The 19,778-nt window shown below is 34.1% G+C and overlaps 4 protein-coding genes across 6 annotated transcripts; 3 read left to right on the top strand and 1 right to left on the bottom strand.

Annotated features, from left to right (window-relative positions):
* Positions 1-2,836, top strand: LOC107888403 (calcium uptake protein, mitochondrial). 2 transcript variants are annotated; one of them, XM_016812504.2, is made up of 7 exons: positions 1-524; positions 627-694; positions 855-1,078; positions 1,161-1,244; positions 1,326-1,539; positions 1,799-2,095; positions 2,180-2,836. In XM_016812504.2, exons 1-7 carry the CDS (start codon positions 146-148, stop codon positions 2,393-2,395), a joined length of 1,482 nt encoding a protein of 493 aa, XP_016667993.2. In that variant the 5' UTR covers positions 1-145; the 3' UTR covers positions 2,396-2,836. The 2 variants fall into 2 exon arrangements, with proteins under 2 accessions (XP_016667993.2, XP_016667994.2); XM_016812505.2 differs by having other exon boundaries at positions 1,383-1,539.
* Positions 2,837-4,116: 1,280 nt separating this feature from the next.
* Positions 4,117-7,186, top strand: LOC107888404 (protein PHOX1). Of its 2 annotated transcripts, XR_005923100.1 has the most exons (3): positions 4,117-6,305; positions 6,424-6,679; positions 6,919-7,186. XR_005923100.1 is itself a non-coding variant. In XM_041109322.1 (2 exons), the coding sequence occupies exons 1-2, from the start codon at positions 4,277-4,279 to the stop codon at positions 6,570-6,572; spliced, it is 2,178 nt and encodes a 725-aa protein (XP_040965256.1). In that variant the 5' UTR covers positions 4,117-4,276; the 3' UTR covers positions 6,573-7,186. The 2 variants fall into 2 exon arrangements, 1 of the variants encoding a protein (XP_040965256.1); XM_041109322.1 differs by having other exon boundaries at positions 6,424-7,186.
* A 1,377-nt stretch (positions 7,187-8,563) lies between these two features.
* On the top strand, positions 8,564-10,135 carry LOC107888405 (glutamic acid-rich protein). Its single transcript, XM_016812507.2, has 3 exons — positions 8,564-8,825; positions 9,434-9,492; positions 9,576-10,135. The coding sequence occupies exons 1-3, from the start codon at positions 8,688-8,690 to the stop codon at positions 9,904-9,906; spliced, it is 528 nt and encodes a 175-aa protein (XP_016667996.2). The 5' UTR covers positions 8,564-8,687; the 3' UTR covers positions 9,907-10,135.
* Positions 10,136-10,211: 76 nt separating this feature from the next.
* Positions 10,212-14,059, bottom strand: LOC107888406 (synaptotagmin-4). Its single transcript, XM_041109323.1, has 12 exons — positions 13,701-14,059; positions 13,520-13,624; positions 13,270-13,441; positions 13,055-13,182; positions 12,816-12,917; positions 12,509-12,583; positions 12,129-12,208; positions 11,835-11,985; positions 11,522-11,752; positions 11,076-11,363; positions 10,878-10,991; positions 10,212-10,644 (listed from the first exon to the last, which is right to left on the bottom strand). Exons 1-12 carry the CDS (start codon positions 13,803-13,805, stop codon positions 10,498-10,500), a joined length of 1,698 nt encoding a protein of 565 aa, XP_040965257.1. The 5' UTR covers positions 13,806-14,059; the 3' UTR covers positions 10,212-10,497.
* Between the last annotated feature and the right edge of the window lie 5,719 nt (positions 14,060-19,778).

The following is a 19,778-nucleotide window of genomic DNA, read 5'->3' on the forward strand; positions in this document are numbered from 1 at the left end:
CCCGTATATCCAATTCCATATTCGAAAAGACCCCAAAAAGTCGTCAATCTTTTTCTTCCCATTTTCCACTTTGAATTGTCTCTGTTACCTCTTCTCTTATCCATCTTCCACCTTCGCCAACTCCCTCAAACCTCATCCACCAAACATGCCTACCTTAACCTCTCTGAAACGATCCTCGCCGTCGATGCTCCATCTCTCCCTTATCCAACAACGACTCCTAACCTGCCAGTTCTCGTCCCTGCCTCTGACCGACGCTTCAAACATCGACCCCAACAATAAAAGGGGTTCCTTTTCCCGCACTTTCGTAAAATGGGTCTCCGGACTCGCTGTTGGTTCGAGCTTAGGTGCAGTCTATTGGTGGTACTCAACTTCAGTTTCGGATTGGGGTTCTGCTTTTTTAAAGAAACCCTTTTTGTCTTTCTCCGAATGGTCAATGGAAAGTGATGAATCTACCACCGATGGTTCGAAAACCGTGTTTCATAAACTAGCCCTCCCTGACTATAGCTCTAAGTTCATCTTTGGAGGTTATTGCTCTTCTTTCAAGTTTCACTCAATCCTTTTTTGCTTTTAATTAGTAGTAACATGTAAAAAAAATTTTGATGGTACATTTTCATTTTCCATTGCAGAGGTGTATAGAAGGAAAGTTTTCTTTAACTATGAGAAGCGATTAAGATTGCGGAGTCCACCGGAAAAGGTAAATGGTTGAATACTTAGTTGATTATATTTGGTTTACTTGCCTTTAGACTGTAAAGATACTACCTTTTGCATTGAGTTAGTAATTTGTATTTGGTTTTCATAAGGTATCTAATGGATATTGTTGTTATTTAATCTTTGTTGGGTCTTCATGCTTGCAGGTTTTTGAGTATTTTGCCTCTTTTCAAACCCCGGAAGGAGAACTGTTCATGAGACCAGCTGATCTAATGCGAGCTGTGGTTCCTGTTTTTCCTCCATCTGAATCCCACCTTGTTAGAGATGGTTATTTGACTGGGGAAAGGAGTCCGGGCGAGTTACGCTGCGATCCTTCCGAATTTTTCATGCTTTTTGATATGAACAGTGATGGATTTATATCTTTCAAAGAGTAAGTGGTTTATATCAAGTCTTGGACTTTTTCTTCTTTATTTGGATGATACAAAGTCTGAAATGTTATTTCTTCGGAGCAGGTATATCTTTTTTGTAACATTACTCAGTATTCCCGAGTCGAGCTTCTCCGTAGTATTCAAAATGTTCGATGCAGACAACAATGGGTATATTAAGCTAGTGGTCTTTGCTTTCTTTTCATTTTTTATTTCAACATGTTAATAAATTTGACTGTTAACTGCATATAGTGAGATTGATAAGGAGGAATTTAAGAAAGTGATGTCTCTGATGCGAGCTAATAACAGACAAGGGGCAGTCCAAAGGGATGGACTTCGCTTTGGGTTAAAAGTTAGTGGTTCTGTGGAGGACGGAGGTCTGGTGGAGTACTTCTTCGGAAAAGATGGAAAGGCACGTCTCCAACATGATAAATTTGTTCAATTCATGCGAAAGTTGCAGGATGAGGTTAGGCAGATTCTTCCAAGTCTTGACAAAATCGAAATTGTTTTCGTTAATGTTTGTGCATGATGTTTCTTTGAGAACAAAATGCATACGATTGTCGAGGATGTTTCACAGTGTACAATGCTTGCAAAGCATGGAAAATTGCTTTGAATTTCATTTCTTATCTTGGGGCCGGCTTTCATATTTTACCGTTTTCTTCCTCCCCCACACTTAGAAATTCGATGATTGTCATATACAAAGTAACGTGTATTTTATTTTGTAGATACTAAGATTAGAGTTTGATCATTATGACTACAAAGGCAGAGGAAGCATATCTGCCAAGGATTTTGCATTATCCATGGTTGCTGCTGCTGATATGAGTCATTTAGATAGGCTGCTAGAGCGGGTTGATGCATTAAATGACAAGCCACAACTTAGGGAGGTCCGAATCAGCTTGGATGAATTCAAACATTTTGCCGAGCTGCGTAGAAAATTGCAGCCGTTTTCTTTAGCACTTTTTAGCTATGGGAAAGTTAACGGTCTACTGACAAAGGATGACTTCAAACGGGCAGCATCTCATGTAAGCCTGGCATGTTTATGATCTTTATTTTCTTCTGTGACTGGTTAAAACTTTCAATAAGTAAGTTGTCAAAAACGTATACAGGTTTGTGGCGTATCACTTACTGACAATATTGTCGAGATCGTTTTCCATGTGTTTGACTCCAATAAAGATGGACATTTAAGCTCGGATGAGTTTGTTAGAGTTCTACGCAAGCGAGAAAGGGATATTGCTCAACCTGTAGAGTCAGGAATCATGGGACTTAAATCTTGCTGCTGGAACTGCTCGAATAATAGCTCCATTGGGCAGGTGATATCATAATCGGTTTTCCTTCACCTGAGGAGCTTCTGATATCTTATAACCTATATCAGCTGGATGTCTATCACAACTACAGAATGTGCATGTGCGTTGAAGCTGGGAAAATAGCTGTTGTTCAAGGCATTATCAGTTAATCATGTGGATGGTACTGATCTACTGACTTCCTCGGTTTGTTTTGTAACTGATGGGGGCATATCTGCGTTTACGTTTAGTCATCGGTATCTCTCGAGATCAGAAGATGTTGTGAATCATGGTAAGGACTAAGGAGCTTATACTAGCTGAGTTAGATGGCTCACAAGTGGTCCATATTGTCTGTTCTCTGCATAGACTTGCCTTGGCTTTTGGGGCTTGTATGCTGTTTTCTTACAAATTGCTCAGTTTTGTAGTTGAGAGATTAACCTAGTTTTAATTAAAATAATTAATCACATTACTAATTTAAATTAATTGACAATATTATAATTTTGATTTGAATAAATTGAAGGATAAACTATTAAAATAGTCGCTTTAGTTTACCTTAGATTATATTTTAGTCATTTATGTTTGAAATGTTATATTTTAGTCACTTATATTAACGTGTTGTAACATTTTAGTCATTGAGCTGTTAATTGTCGTTAATGGCGTAATGGTAAGCTGACATAGCACGTTAAATCATTATTTCAAAAAAAAAATTTAGGTTAAGTTATATAATTGGTCTTTATATTTTTTCGTTTCGAGTGATTTAAATTTTTTTATGTTCTTTTAACCTTTCACTTTTTTCATTATTTTTTTTGCTTTTCTCATTTTTCCATATCTTTTAATGTAATTTTTTTATGTTTTTCATTTGTTAAAATTAGTTCCTATACTTCTATTTTTTTGCTTTATTTTCCTTTTTATTTGTTAAAACAATTTAAAATTGTCTTTCTATTTCTTTATTTTCTTTTTCTTCTTCCCCTTTAGTTTTAACAAATGAAAAATATAGAAAAATTATATTAAAAGAAACGGAAAAAGGGAAGAAAACATAAGGAGAAATAGAAAAGAATGAAAAAAAAATTAAAAGAATATAAAAAAAAATTAAATTGCTCAAAACGAAAAAGTATGAGAACCAATTGTATAATGTAACTTAAAATTTTTGTTTGAAATGATGATTTAATGTGCCACGTCAGTTTACGGTTACACTATTAATGACAATTAACGGCTCAGTGACTAAAATGTTATAACACGTTAACGTAAATGACTAAAACATAACATTTTAAACTTAAGTGATTATGTAGCCTGAAGTAAACGAAAGTGACTATTTTAGTAGTACAACTTACAATTTTTTATTTTATTTTATAGAAAGTAGTATACTTAAATTGAAATATGAAGAAGAGATTGTATGAAATCGTGATTGCACGTCATTCTTTATTTCTTTTCAATTGGACAGTTTCATATAATTATTTCTTTGAAATATATACAATTTAAAATAGTCATTAATTTATTTTTGAAAATATATTATTTTAATATAAATTTAAACTCTTTAACGTCATATGACAAGTCATCCAACTCGCCCCTTATTGTGAGTTGGAGATTGGTCGACTTTGGTTGTAAAGTAACAAATATTAATGATTAGTTTCTGCCCCCAAAAAGTACCCACACGTCAACACCACGGCGTCACGATATTGAGCGGTTCACTATACGCGCTTACTTGGAATGTGATTGACAGTTTTCCCTTAAAAATGTTGACCTTTCTTCCCGACAGCCAAATCCTGACAGAAAGAGAACAAATTTGTTTAAAAGAAAAATTATATAAATTCCCAATATTCCTTTCTCTTATTTACGCCTTTTGAGATTAGCGCTAAGTTCCTTGAAATTAATAATAATAATCTTATTATCATTGTTGGATTGTTTTTGTTTGTTAATCCGATAATGGGGAAGCCGACAGGGAAGAAGAAGATGCAAGAAGCGGCCTTGAAAGTCGTGGAAGCCAACAGGCAGAACAAAGCCGCCACCGCCGCCGATCGGACGTCGAAAGCCGTCGATGAAGACACGGCCATCTTCATCAACATGTCCCAAGAGCTCAAAGAGGAAGGTAACCGTCTCTTCCAGAAACGTGACCACGAGGGTGCGATGTTAAAGTACGAAAAAGCCCTTAACCTCCTCCCTAGGAACCATATTGATGTCGCCTATTTACGCAGCAACATGGCTGCTTGTTACATGCAAATGGGTCTCGGCGAGTACCCACGCGCCATTGCCGAATGTAATTTGGCTCTGGAGGTTTCTCCTAGGTATAGCAAAGCTTTGTTGAAAAGAGCTAGGTGTTATGAGGCTTTGAATAGATTGGATTTAGCTTATAGGGATGTTTATAATGTTTTAACTGTTGAACCCAATAATTTATCTGCTTTGGAGCTTTTGGATAGTGTTAAAAAGGCTATGGATGAGAAGGGTGTTACTGTTAATGAAAATGATCTTGGTTTGTTCGATAATGAGCCCTCCAGCGGGGCTGCCCGGTTGCGAAAAGTTGTGAAAGAGAGGAAGAAGAAAAACAAAGGAAAAAATGTTGAGAAGAACGAAAAGGCTGATATTACGGTTGCAGAAGAGAAAAAGACAGAGGATAAGGTGATTGTGGAGGTGGAGAAGGTTAACGTTGACAAAGTTAATGATAAAGAGGTTGTGAAAACAATTGAGGAAGAGAAGAAGCCTCTTAAGGAAGAAAAAGTGATTACCAAGCCTGTGAAATTGGTGCTTGGAGAGGATATTAGGTGGGCACAAATGCCTGTGAATTGTAATATTAAGTTTTTGAGGGATGTTGCTAAAGATAGGTTCCCCGGATTGAAGGGTGTCCTTGTGAAATACAGGGATCCAGAGGGTGATTTGGTTACAATCACCACCACTGATGAACTTAGGTTGGCCGAATCATCTACTGGTGTTGCCGGTGGATCACTTAGGTTCTATATTGCTGAAATTAATCCTGACAGGGAACCGGCTTATGAAGGAATGAAAAAAGAGGAGGCGATCAAGAGTGAGGGGAAATTGAGTAACGGTGTTGATAATAATGATAATGCAGGCTGTGGTGTAGGAGCTATTAAGGGAACATGTGTGGAGGATTGGATTGTCCAGTTTGCGCGGTTGTTCAAGAACTATGTCGGATTTGATTCTGATTCATACTTGGATCTTCATGAACTCGGGATGAAACTGTATGCGGAAGCAATGGAGGAGACTGTGACAAGTGAAGATGCACAGGAACTTTTCGAAATTGCTGCGGATAAGTTCCAAGAGATGGCAGCTCTGGCATTGTTCAATTGGGGAAATGTTCATATGTCAAGGGCAAGGAAGCATGTCTATACAGATGATGGTTCAAAGGAATCCAAATTCGCTCAGATTAAGAGTGGATATGAGTGGGCCCAGAAAGAATATGGATTGGCAGCAAAGCGGTATGAGGAAGCATTAAATATTAAACCAGATTTTCATGAAGCTCTTCTTGCATTGGGGCAACAGCGGTTTGAGCAAGCGAAACTTTGTTGGTACCATGCAGCTGGGAGCAAGTTGGATTTAGCGGCCGGGCCTTCCCAGGAGGTCCTACAACTTTATAACAAGGCAGAGGACAGCATGGAAAAGGGTATGCAACTGTGGGAGGAAATGAAGGAGAAACGACTGAACGGGCTCTCCAAATTCGACAAGTATAAGGCCCATCTGCAGAAAATGGGTTTAGACGGGCTGTTTCAAGATGTCTCTTCCCAAGAAGCTGCTGAGCAAGCTGCGAGTATGTGTTCGCAAATATACCTTTTGTGGGGAACTTTGCTTTACCAGCGCTCTGTTGTGGAATACAAGCTTGAGCTGCCAACTTGGGAAGAATGTTTGGAAGTTTCGATTGAGAAATTCGAACTTGCTGGAGCTTCTCCTACAGATATAGCTGTTATGATAAAGAACCACTGCTCCAATGTGACTGCATCGGAAGGTATATATACCAAAGGAGTCGTCTCTAAACTTGTTGCACTTGTTTTGTTGTCACTTGAGTTGCTGTCTGAAAAAGTTACTTGTTAAGAAAAGTTTATATCCCCTTAATTTCATTGCAGGTGTAGGATTCAAGATTGATGAGATTGTACAGGCATGGAATGAAATGTATGATGTGAAAAGGTGGCAGATTGGTGTTCCATCATTCCGGCTGGAACCATTGTTCCGTCGCCGGGCTCCAAAGCTTCAATCTGCCTTGGAGCAAGTCTGAGTTTTTCATGATTGGATATTCTTTGGAGGCATTTGACAAGTACAAGTGCTTCAGTTTTGTTTAATTCGTTTTTCCAAGAGCAGTCTTGTGTGCTACTAAAAAAATAGGTAATCTCATTTATGTTCAGCTTGTTGATGAGCAATTCCCATTATTACCTTAATCTTATCTGTTAAATCAATTATGGCCTGAACTACTCATTTCCATTGTTGATGAGCAATAAACTGAAATCATGTTGTGGTTTTAGTATTGGTTTTGGCTTCTAATCTTATCCCCATCATTACATGGCCGTTAATCTCGATTGATTTATGATTTGTTTCGATCAATGTATTATTTCGTGTAATTGCAGGTCATTTTCTTGTCCATGGTCTGATGCATTGCTTTGGCAGCAAAGAAGAGAAGTTTGTGAACTTTTCCACTTTGATAAAAACTAAAATTGTGTCATTCATTTTGGTTAATGGTATTGATATATGATTTGATTGGTTGTAAAGACCACCTTGTTTGTTCTTCATATAGGTGTGAATTTCCATTTGTTTGATGACCTCACTTATACCCTTTTTCCTATTCAAACTTATATGTATATGAATATTAATATTAATATTAATATTCAATGTTGATATTCATGTGTTTTAATTATAGTCATAATTCTTGAATTTTGGATAAATCATTTTTATGTTTTCACTACAGATTAGCTACATTTGAAAATTTTATCCAAAGTTTACTAAACAAGGAAACACCAAAAAAAACCAATCATCACCATTTTTAGCTTTTTCTCATTCTTTTATTTTGATGCTCCAATTCTTCACACTTGGATTGAACACTAACGGTTAAGATGATTTATTCTTCTCGAGTCGAATGTTGACTTAAAAATTTTGATGTCAAATTTTATTTATGAACTTGAAAAGAGTACAATCTTTGAAATTTCTTTAAGACAAAGAAAACTTCTTTGATTCAATTGATGGAGTTTTGATTCAAGGGTTGTTTAGACTTGAACTTGAAAAGATGTATGGTTTGCTTCTAGAATCGTTAAGGGTCCTTGAATCAACAATGTCTGGTTGAGACTTGATCTTGAAAATAGATTTGGAGAGAGTTTAGATTTAAGGGTCGTTTACACTTGATCTTGGATGGTTTTGTTTGCTTTAAGTCTTGAAACAAATTTTGACCTCCTTTCTTCAGTTGAAGATGATCAAAAGGAAATTTTCTTCGGAAACAAATTTTGACATCCTTTCCTTGGTTAAACTGGGCCGGAAGATGGCTTTTTTTAGAACTGAGATAGTGTTCATCAAAATTTTCTTCATGTTTTTCAAGAAACTCTGAGAGATTTTGGAGAGAGCTTCGAGTTTGCAAAATCTTCTCTTCAAAAAACTTTTGGATTTCTAAACTTGTGAATGTGTTATGATTTTGAGGTGACTTTCCTTATAGTGTCAATTTTTCAAGTAAAGTAGAGATTTTATAGAAGGTAAACTTACTATTTGAAGTGACTTATAAAATAAACCCGTTTATTTATTGTTTATTATTTATCACTTATTAATTTAATTAATTTAGAGATAAAATAATCATTTAAGCATTATTTTTATTTAGTATAATAATAAATCTAGCTCTTAATGTTTATATTTTTTTTATCAAATTGACCCTGGTTCTTTTTTTTTAGGTAAATTTGGTTCTTTTCTTTTATCAATTTTTTTAAATGATTTGAATATTTTTGAATGGTTAATAGTTAAAATTTGCTAAAAAGAGTCAAATATATAATCTTTTTGTTTTTAATTTAAAATATAAGTTCAATTATTAGCATCATTAAAAATTTTTATTAAATTCATATTCATTATAATATTTTTTAAAAATATCATACCAGCAATTTTAACAGAAATCTTCAAGCATATTCGTAGGTTTGAATTTTGAAATATGGAAAAGGAGAAAAATTAAATTCTTGAAAATAAAATTAAAAGGACTAAATTCTAAATATAATATGAGTATAGGGACTATGAGCACATTTGAACCATAATATCTCCAAAAACCCTAACATAAACCCCCAAAATGTCAAAAACCTAATTCACTCTTTAATTTTCTCTCTTCAATCGGGGTACCTTTCTCCAGATTTCTCGCTCCTCTCTCTACGATATGTCAAAGGTGGCGCTAACGGAAAGTCTACCCATAAACGGTACCGTTTTCGACAGTTCCCTGGTCTTCGCTTTGCAAACTATGGTTGTCGAGACCGCCATTGTTGCCACAAAGTCTTTCGCTTGGTCGCTCATGATGGTATAATTGTCTTTCCTTTTTTCCTTTTTCTAATTTACCTTAATTTTTGAAGTTCTTTTTTTTTTTTGAGTCATTGGTTTTTTAGGGGTCTTTGCTTAATTAGGATTTACTGTGTTCCTTGAACATTTTTGGGGAAATTGACAAATTTTCTGTGATAATTTGTTTACATTATTGAAAAAAAACTAGAAGTTTACCATTTTCAAGGCTAGAGATTTTGTTACTTTGCCTAATAGCTTCTCTAGAATATTTGATTCTCATATAGCATTAGTATAGTAGGATGTCAAGGAAGAGCTTTTAGGATGTTTATTGAGGAAAGACTGTCAAAGGTTGAAGGTATAATGAATTTGTGAAACCATTGTTTTGAGTTAAAATTGGAGAGTAATATTGGGATGTAAGAACAGTTTTTTATTGTATTGATTGGATTATCTGTTTGTGTTATGGTGCTAGAATTCTTGTTTGGTGTAAAAGTACATATGTAATTCATATGGCTTTCGCATTCCTAAACTTGTGTCCTTTGATGGGGTGATCTGCTTCTTACTTATTGCTCCCAAATTGCATTTGAGAGAACATTGTTTTGCTGCTCAGCATGAGTTGGGTGTTTTTAACAGATGGGAACTCTGCCTAATGGAATTGATGTCTTCATCAAAGAGCCTGAGGCATATGCAGGGTTAGTTGCATCAATTGTTTTGCCTAACTCATTCTTGTTCTTCTTCTGTGGAATGGGGAAAATCGGTCAATTTTCTTTTGTAGGTTTCCACTTGCTCAACTTATTGCGATGACTAAACCTGGTCCTGAGAACAAGGATGCCAGCGACACTGATGATGACGACGACGATGAAGATGAAGCAGTGGATGATGAAGATGGAGGTGAGGAGGAAGATGGATCTGGCGAAGAAGATGAAGAGGAAGGTGATCCAGAGGATGAACCCGAGGCCAATGGAGACGGTGGCACTGGAGACGAGGATGATGATGATGACGACGATGACGACGATGATGAGGGTGAGGAAGAGGAAGAGGAGGAAGAAGAGGAAGAAGATGAGGAGGAAGAAGAACTTCAGCCACCAGCTAAAAAGCGGAAATGAGCTCGGGTCTTTTTTCTCGTTCTTTTATTTTGCCTTGCTGCGTTGTGTAGTGGGAAGTTATGTCTGTCTGTCTGTCTAAATTAGAGTAGAGGGGATTGTGACATTTCAGCAGAACAGACTTGTTTCCATATTTCTGCTTCCATTCTTCTCATTCAAGGATTACAAAGAAAAATTTCCACTTAGATGTATTGAAATATAAATAAAATTAATGTTTAGTGATTATTAAAAAGTAAGTGATGTTAGATGTAATGGCTTTATGTGTTTTTCAATGTAATCATCAAAATATTAATTACTATCAAGTGTAATAAAAAATAAAAAAAAGAAGCCTGTGAACTACTAAACATGATGCCCTTAAAACAAAGGAATATTTGCTATCTTTTGCAACATCATGTAATGAATAATGTGGCTATGAAACAATTTAACCGTCTCAGTTACATTTCTTCAAAAAAAAAAAAGAATTATCTATTCTTAAATAGGAGGATAATGTGCTTTAGCACATTCGAATCTATGTTTTCCTGCATTAACAATAATACCGATGTCAATCGAGCTAAGACTCAACCGGCACCTCTAATATTATTGGTATCGAGATAATCAAGCACCACGGAGTACTAACTGAGGGACCCATTTTAGATGGAGCAAAAGTTTTCCTGATTTAGCACCATCTAATTGGAAACTGTCTTGGACTTCTCCTTCCAATAAAACCCTAGTGAGTGTCATAATACATCTTCCAATTTTTTCCTGTAAGATTGTTATTTTTAGCATGGTTAAAGACTTGTTAAAAGGGCTGTAAGAAACAATGTAGATCAAAGATGACAAACTGTTCAAAAAGCCTTCATAAACCAACTTGGTTAGCAGTAAATGGTATCTAGCAACAATTAGTGGCCAATATTTCATAAGCCACAACAGTATAAATGAATGTTTCAGCCATGCATGAATAACTTCCTCCCTGCTATAATAAGTAAGAACTATACCTTCTTTAAAATGTCATAATCCCAGACTTCAAAGATTATCATTTCATGTAATGCATCCTCCACAACAAAGTCGAATGTCTGGTCCCAAACTGGATTCAATGTCTCATTAGCAGCCTGAGAGAAGTGAAATTATGCTCTTGAGACATTCTAATTGGTTGTGGTTGCTTTTTAAGGGGACAAATATATGATAGAGCTCACCCTTGTCATTGCTGTTCTTTCAGCTTTCTTCAATGTAAGGACAACAAAAGGGTCTGCCTTTCCCAAAAAATCAACTGCTGGCAAGTCTTCAGCTGCTATGACTGTCACTGTCAGTACCCCTCTGACAATGACATCTCTTTTCCTTTGATTCATTATTCTGTCACCCTCCTTTTCAGCAGTTGCAGTTTTAAGGGCCTTCTCCAATGATGTTAATGAAAAATCAGGGTCAAATGGGTTCTTAATGCTGCTTTCTGTGCCAAAAGGACAGTAAAGGAGCTCAAGTTGCACCTATCGGGAAAGAAATCATGGAACTTTTTATTAACTACAAACCACAGACATTAATGAGTTCATTAAGCAGCAGGCTTGGAACTATGAACTGATCAACATGTTTTTGACTCATGTAAGTGCTGCAATCATCAGAAAGAAAATTCAATTGAGATCCCCACCTGACCCCTGTTTTTGGTATCTTTTTGGACAACCAAGTCCTTGACCAGTTTCAGCCAGATATCCTTCACTTTACCAGGCTCAAGGTCCTTCAGTGCCACTTGAGCACAGCCAATCAGTTCAGGGGCTTGAACCCCTTCATCGTCAAAGATTCTTACAGTCAAGTGTTGAGTGGATGCATCTTCTACAATGAACTCATAGTGCTCATTCCAAATTGGATTCAATTGATTATTCTGAATATGAACCATAAGAGTTAAACATCAATCCTAGAAAAAATCATATAGCAGCATATGCAGAAGAAGGTAAATATCTTACAATGGTTTTACTGGTTTTAATTTTATCCCGAAGTGGACGCACAAATACGACTGCGAAAGGATCAGATTTCCCAATCATGTCCTTATTTGCTAGGTCCTTGGCTTGCACAAGCTTCACTTCTAATGTTCCAACTGGTTTCAGCTCCAGATCACTGGTAGAGGGTATAATCACAGATAAACCAGTTTCATCTATTTGCCCTTAAATTATATGGATAGAAACATATGTAACAAACACTTCAGAAATTAAGAAGAAATAGCAAGAGATAAAATTCATCAAGTGGCAGACTTCGCATACCTGTAATCCCCAGGCAAAATGGGTATAATTTTCCTAACTGGCCACATTATAGAATCTTCCATAGCATCCCGAATTGTCTCCTGTACTTACAAAATTGAAAGACCAGTAGTACATCAGAACCATATCTCATCATAATTTAAACTCTCAGTGGCTGAAAAACCAGTGACAAATTCTATGCAAACAATACTTCTTTAAGCAAAATACCATCCATTACACATTTATGAAATTCTAGCTCACAAATGCTTGCTAATATACAGGATTGTTCAATAACGGAAAGAAATTGTGTGAAATTCATGCATATTCATTTTGCATTCAAATTTCAACATATATGCAGTAGAGAAATGCCAAGATAATAAGGAAAAAAGAAGGTTTCCTCCCACCTCAATAGCATCAGAAATCCCTGGTATTGTTGATACTTCACTTCCAACAACTTTAAGTTTAAAATCAAAATCTTTCTGTAGAAAGAAGCATATAATCATGATATCAATATGAAATGTAGTTGCATCATACAGATATATTCATATACTGATTCCATTTCCAAACAATTTGTTACAGTATAGTTTATCTTTTTGAGCTTTTGTTTTTGCCTGATTTGTGAAAGAAGCATAGGTATCCAGTCAAATACGATCAACAGTTTCTTCTTGTTCATAAGTACTGTAAATATTAACAAAGACCATTGCTACTTGCCTTTTCTCTCAAGGAATATGCAACAGCTCCAAAACAAGGAAACTCATCAACAAGTGGCTTGAAGATTAACCTAAAGACCCCAGTGAGGCCAATATTTTTCATCTAGATGAACAAGTTAAAACCAAGAGATGATAAGTAATACCTTCACAAAGATGAAAGCTGGAAGAGGCATTTGATCGAAAACATTGAACATAATAAACAAGAAAGACTCTATAGCATGAACAGTAAGTAAAGTTTACCTGCACAGGTAGGGAAACGCCAAGTCTAGTGTTGATATTAAGCACAATATTTGGGTTACCATCCCATTTCAATTCCAATTCCACGGTGATTCCCTCAGCACCACTTTCACTCTCAACAATGGAAACACCTACAGAATGTGGACAATATGAACAGCAGCATCAAACTATATAGGAAATAAGTTACTCAACATAATAAAAAATAAAAAAACACTAACCTGTAAATTGTGGAGCGACTGTACCAAGAGTAAACTTTGCAAACTTAATAGATGATATGATAGCTGGTGTATATTGTTCAAGAGTTGGTTCAATACTATCTCTTATTAACCCTGATGCTGCCTCATTTAGATATGGCCAAATCTTTTTGAGTTGGACATTGAGCCACACTAACTGTGTTTATGAAGAAACTAATAATATTAGTTTGAGATATCTTGTTAATATGAAGGATCAAACATAAATGTAACTCAACTTCTGGCGCTGAGAAAAGACCACCCAAGGTGGATAAAACTCCGATGGAAGAATTTTTCTTGTATCTTGCACTGTCATCCTTGCAAATGAGGCAACTGTCTTTGCCTACATAATGCAAGGTCATGAATACATGAGAGATGTTAAAAGAAGCTAGAGTTTGATTTATATGGAAGGGAAATACCATATGTGTACGACGAGAGGATCGGATTTTCTCGTATCGAGCAAAAGCAACGATCAATCCAATACCGATGGCGAGTCCAATGAACATAGCAGAAAGGAAAGCCATCTGCTTTAATTTTAATATAACCCCAGAGTAGTACAAGGTATGCAGGTGAAATATCTTGGTGTTGTGGGATTTTTGGTTCAAGGCATTGTAAGGAAGAGATGAGCTTCTTCTTCAATTTTTCCTTTGTGAAGAAGAAAAAGAAAATGAGAATTTGGATTAAGGACTATGCTTTAGCTTAAGTAATGATTAAACAATTACTTGAACTTTAATTTATTAGATCATATTCTGGAAAGAAGAAAGTAACTTGTTCTCTTCTTTTCTCTTCATTTCTTCTCTGTCTATTTGTCTGCTTTTGAGTTCATTTCCCTTTTGTTGCTCTGTTTTGAACATTTTTAATTGCTTTCTTCAAATTAAAGTTGATTCCCATTCACTTACAGTAATCTTACTCCATTTTCCTTTTGTATAAATTATGCAATGGGATGACTTTTGATTAAAGGCAAGTGTATTTTATGGCGGGTTATTTTCCTAGACTCGAAGTTTAGTCCAAAAGGTAAGAGAGTCTGAATAAAAATATAAGTCCGAAAAATGTGTTTGAATAAAAAAATGAGGCTCGTTTCTTATACGGATCGGGCTTCTGGTATAATTTTTTGGCTCAGACCCTGGCTTGAATCAGCTGTTTTATTGTTATTTCGTCATTATATTGCTACTATTTTGTTGTTATTGTTTGGTATTGTATAACTCTTGTTTTATTGTTAATTTTACTATTATTTTAGTGAATTTGATGTATTATATTTTTTAAAATTTTATTTTTATATAAAGGCCATATCGAGCTTAAGATTTTAAAATTGAGCTAAGCTTAAGTAAAATTTTAAAAACATTTTCAGACAAGACTGAATCTAAAACTAAAAAATAAGCTTAAAATTTTGCATCAACTCCACTCATGATCAATTTAATCAAAATTAACCATCTTATAAAAAGAAATATAGTACCAGGCGACAAAATTAAATAAGTAAATAAATAAAAAATGCCTTTTTGTCACCCTCTTCGTATCTAATACTTTGCCTGGCCTTTGAGGTCAGGTTGGGGCAGTCTGACAGAAGACTCAAATACATGTTAATGCCACGTGCTCAACAAGGATGGATGCCAATTGCTCCTTCATGCCATCCTTTATTAAATTTCTATTTTCATCTACAAGTGTGGAGTATTGTAGTAGGAGTAGGACTAGAGGTGCTCATGGGACCAGCTGCCTGGCCTGGTTCGGTGGCCCGCCTAAAATATGAGAGTTCGGGTAAAAATATAGGTCGGAAATATGGGTTTGGACAAAAAAAAAGACCCGTTTAGAAAACGGATCGAGCCTCGAGCACCACCTTTTTAGCCTGACCCGGCCCGAATATATAATAAATATATATTTTTTAATTTTTTAATTTTAAAATTATTTTTTAATTTTTTTTATTTTTGAAATAAATTTTTGGTGTTTATTAAAAAATAGGCCGAGTAGGGCCGGGCTTAAGAATTTTTTCTCGGGCTGGGCCTTGACAAAATTTTTAGGCCCATATTTCGGGCTGGGCTGGGGCCGGGCCTAGGACGCTGGCTGAAATTTTTTTGGGCCCAGCCCGAACTCGACCCGGCTTGGCCCATGAGCACCTCTAAGTAGGACTAAGCTAGAAAATTTATTTAGGAGCTGGCGAAATGAAATTTTAATTTTTAATGGTCTATATCATTATAATGTTTAAAGAAATAAATTAAATTTTTAAAATTTTAGGAGGTTAAAGTGTAATTTTATTTTTACTAATTTAAAATTTTAAAAATTTTTAAATGACTTAAATAGTATTTTTCTATTTTAGGGGGCTGGGGCTCGTACCAACCCCTAAATTTGCTTTTGAGGGGACATAAATTCATATTTTAAAAATGACGTTAAAAAAATTTTAAAAAAAAAAGTGAGAAAATGTTGACATGGATTTGCATGGATAGATGAATGGATAAAAGAGAGGCTCATGGTTAGCCAAAACCTTTCCAATGGCATGTAATTAACTTTTTTATATAAAAAATTTTGAAGCAAAGAGGTAATTGAATGACATTTTTAGTTGTTAGTTGTATGGGGTGTTTTCAGCGACGGGGTCAAAAAAATTTTGTGAGAAACGAAATTAAATTATATATTTTTACGATAATAAAAATATAATTTTATTATTTTAATAGTTTATATCGTTATAAGTTTTAAAAAATTAAATTAAATTTTTATCATTTTAAAAGGTCAAAATATAATTTTACTATTATTAATTTAAAATTTTATAAATTATAAACCACCTAAATTAAAAATTTACCAGAAAAATACCCCCAAGAGAAAGGAAAAAGGGACATCTCTGTCTAATTGAGATGTTAACCAGCTCTATAGGGGCAAGTAAAAGCGCTTGTGCTTGTGCTCCCATAAATCAACCAAGGTCCAACTGCGCCCTTCATTTGCCGATTGTCGTCTATCCCTACACTGTTGCTGACAAGTGCATAATTATTTATTTGTCATATTTTTTTTCTTATTTTTTATTTATTATATTATTAAGTGAATAACTAGATAAAAGTGAGGTCAAATTTTATTTTTATAAGTTTTTTGTGAATTCGATTTTCAACACAACATTATTTCAATATTTTTATTATAAATTGAGCTACAAAACTTCATTTTGAACTTATAATATATAGTTTTAAAGGAAATTGAAAAATCTAGTTGAAATTATCATAATACTTGAGCCTAAAAAATGTTGAGAAAGTGTCTAAAAATGACTTGGAAGTTTGATGCGAAAATTTGTCAAAATTCTTTTTTGTTTAACTGAGAGCACTTTTACATTTTCTCTATTAGGTTAAGATCTGGATATACATGATCATGGGTCAGGTCACCCGTCTAGGTTCGAAGGCCTAATTGAAAAGTTGGAGGTTTTAAGTAAAAATATAGGACTTTGAAAAATGGGTTTAGACAAAAATTAAAGCCCATTTTTTAAACGGGAAGGGCGTTGGACAAGATTTTTTTTGCTCGAGCTTGGCTCGGCCTGAATATTATATTATAAAATAATTATATTAATTATATTAATTATCTATACTATTAATAAAGTCCATAATTGAGTTGGTGTCACAAGTCAACCGGCATCAACTTGGTTAGAGAAATTACGAAAATGTCCTTCCATAATAAAAGTAAGTTATATTACTCGAGGATTCTTTAATCTTTTTATTTTTTAAAACAAACCAATAAAAATATTCATATGATGACATTTGAACTCACATCAATTGAGTTAGTAAAAAAAAGGAAAGTTTAGGTTTTATTTCTATGTTTTATAGTCGAATTTGCCGCCTTCTTCTTTTTATAATTGGGACTCTAAGCATACAAAAATTAGAAGTTACAAAATAGAATCATTAAGTTTAGAGTTTTATCTCTTCTGTATGATAGTTTGAATATAACTGATGAACTTATTCTATGATTATCTTAGTGGGGTATAGAGAATAAAATTTTTAGCATCACTTTGGATCATGTTTCTTATAATGATGTTATGGTTTATTGTCTTAAAAATCGTTTTTGTGCGAATTGAACTCTTTTGTGTGATGATATTTTTTTTCAAGTTAGATATTGTGTATATCCATTGAAACTTATAGTTAAAGTTGATGTGGCACTTAATGATGATGTTGTTGGTAAGATTCGAAATGGACTTAAGTACTTAAAAGTTGGGAATTCGTAGAAAAAGATTTTATGATGTGACCGAAAAAAATTTTCACTTGAATGTGACCAAGAAGTTGCGTTTAGGTGTGTGTGATGAAATTCTACTTATTTGATACTTGAATTTGTTCTTTACTATAAATATGTGTTAGATTATTGGGGTATTGGGGTCAATGAGATAAAGTTTATCAAATATTTGCACTTTCTCATAAGGACCGGAGAAATATTGTTATTTTTTGTAAAATTTTTAAAGTCTTTTAAGATATGACGTGTTTTTTTTTCTGGTTCTAATTATCCAACCTAAGTTTGGAAGATTCACAAAGTCTTGGTTGATATAATTAAATGTCATCATTCTTTTTATTAACTCTAATTGTTAAGCAAATGCAAGAGAAATTTAATAAATATTGAATTACGTATGATTTGGTATTGCAATGTATTTCAATTTTAGATCTTCGCTATAAATGAAAATATATGCAAAATTGTTTTATTACAATCTATGATACTCATGTTTTGGACTTTGTACAAACCATTCTTATATTCTTGTTTGATGAGTATGTTAAGAATTCCAAGTCCACATATTCCTCTTTAGCCAAGAGTTCTAATGTTTTGGATAATGATCTTGTTGATTCTAGCTTGCAACAATCCAATGTTTATCAGGCTGATCTAAGAGGAGATTATGATGAGAGTGATGATTATAAACAATTATTTAAGTGCATCCAATACTGAGAGTAAAAAGTCATAGTTGGACCTTTATTTGGAAGAATGAGAGCTTAAGTTGAATAGTATAATAAATATACTAGATTATTGGAGCAAAAATTTAATTTGATATTATGAGCTTTCATTATTGGCTTGTGATCTTTCTGTAATTCCAATATCGACTATAGTTTATGAGTTGACTTTTAGCACGGGAAAAAAGTTATCACACATTTGAGAAGTTCATTTAAACCAAAAACAATTCAAGTCGTTGTTTGCTTTGATGATCGGATGTGAGCTAAAATATTTTCAACAGATAATTTTTTTTTCTATTGTTATAATTTTATAATATTTCAATTTGAGTATCTAGTTGTTTATTATCATTTCATATTAGGAATGAATTGTGAAGTATACGAATGATGATGATGATTCTTCGATTGTTTTCTAGGTTATTTTCTTAATTGTTGACAATTTAATTTAGTTTATGAATTATAGCTTGTTGGAAAATTAAATATATTGATTGATTAATATATATGTATATAGATATAAATATTTTGGTTGGTTGATTACATTTTGCAGATTGTTGCTCCTTCAACGTTATTTTGTTGATGTGCTACTTAGTGTTGATGTTGTTTCTATGTTGTTCTGCATTTGTTTACTGGTTGGTTGTTGTTTTTGGATTTTTGGTTGGGTTGGGTAAGTAGGATTTGGGTTTCGGGTTTTGGTAATTAAAATTCTATTATATATAAAATTATATTAAAAATAAATTAAAAATAATAATTGTAAGTTGATTAAGTCTGTTAGTCCGGTTATAGATTTCAATAACTAATAACTAATTGCTCAAATCAACCTAACCGAGCTCAAAACTGACATAATCGATCTAACCCAAATTAATCGAAACCAACTTAACTGATTGAGGTAAGTCTTCGGCATTAAGATGATAATAGAGACATAAGTCGAGACAAATGTTTCGAGGGGAAAAACTATTCAACAGAGAGAATGGTTGAGAATCAGTCGAGACATCATGGCATTTTTAGATGAGTTGGACTAGTGTCATTATGAGGACGCTACAAGAGCGTCGCAAGAATGGGTGGGGGAGAATGTCACGGGCTACGGATTGAAACCCGTGACGAATGCACACAGAACATTCCATTGATTAAATAAGACTCATTTGACCCTCTTAAAGTGACACAATTCGTGAAACATATACAGAAGTCCATCCACTTAAAGCATTGGCTGCCCAGTGAAACACTCTAGTAAAATTAAAATTATCATAATTAATATTTGTAAGCTTAAAGAATAAGATTGTACAGAGTTTAAATCCTTAAAGATTGTTGATGTAATTTAAACTGTACCGTTAGATTCAAGGGAGCTCAACTGTAAATAGAGATTTTCCTTCTCATTTATAATCATTTTATTTAAAGTTATTGAATATATTTGAGAGTATTTACTCAAACACTTGGTATGCTTAGCTTTCTTTAGGCTTTTCTACTCGTTTTTTGTTTCTTCATTTAGGAGTTTGCTTCCGCTTTATTTTGAGAGAATTTCTGTTGTAAAAATTTTCATCTTTTGTAAATTTTCTTCGTTTATGCAACTTCATGCTATCAATGAAGTGATAAAAAGGAAGACTTTTCACAAATAAGATA

This window comes from Gossypium hirsutum, chromosome D13, assembly GCF_007990345.1.
Source record: "Gossypium hirsutum isolate 1008001.06 chromosome D13, Gossypium_hirsutum_v2.1, whole genome shotgun sequence".
NCBI classification, from domain to species: Eukaryota; Viridiplantae; Streptophyta; class Magnoliopsida; order Malvales; family Malvaceae; genus Gossypium; species Gossypium hirsutum.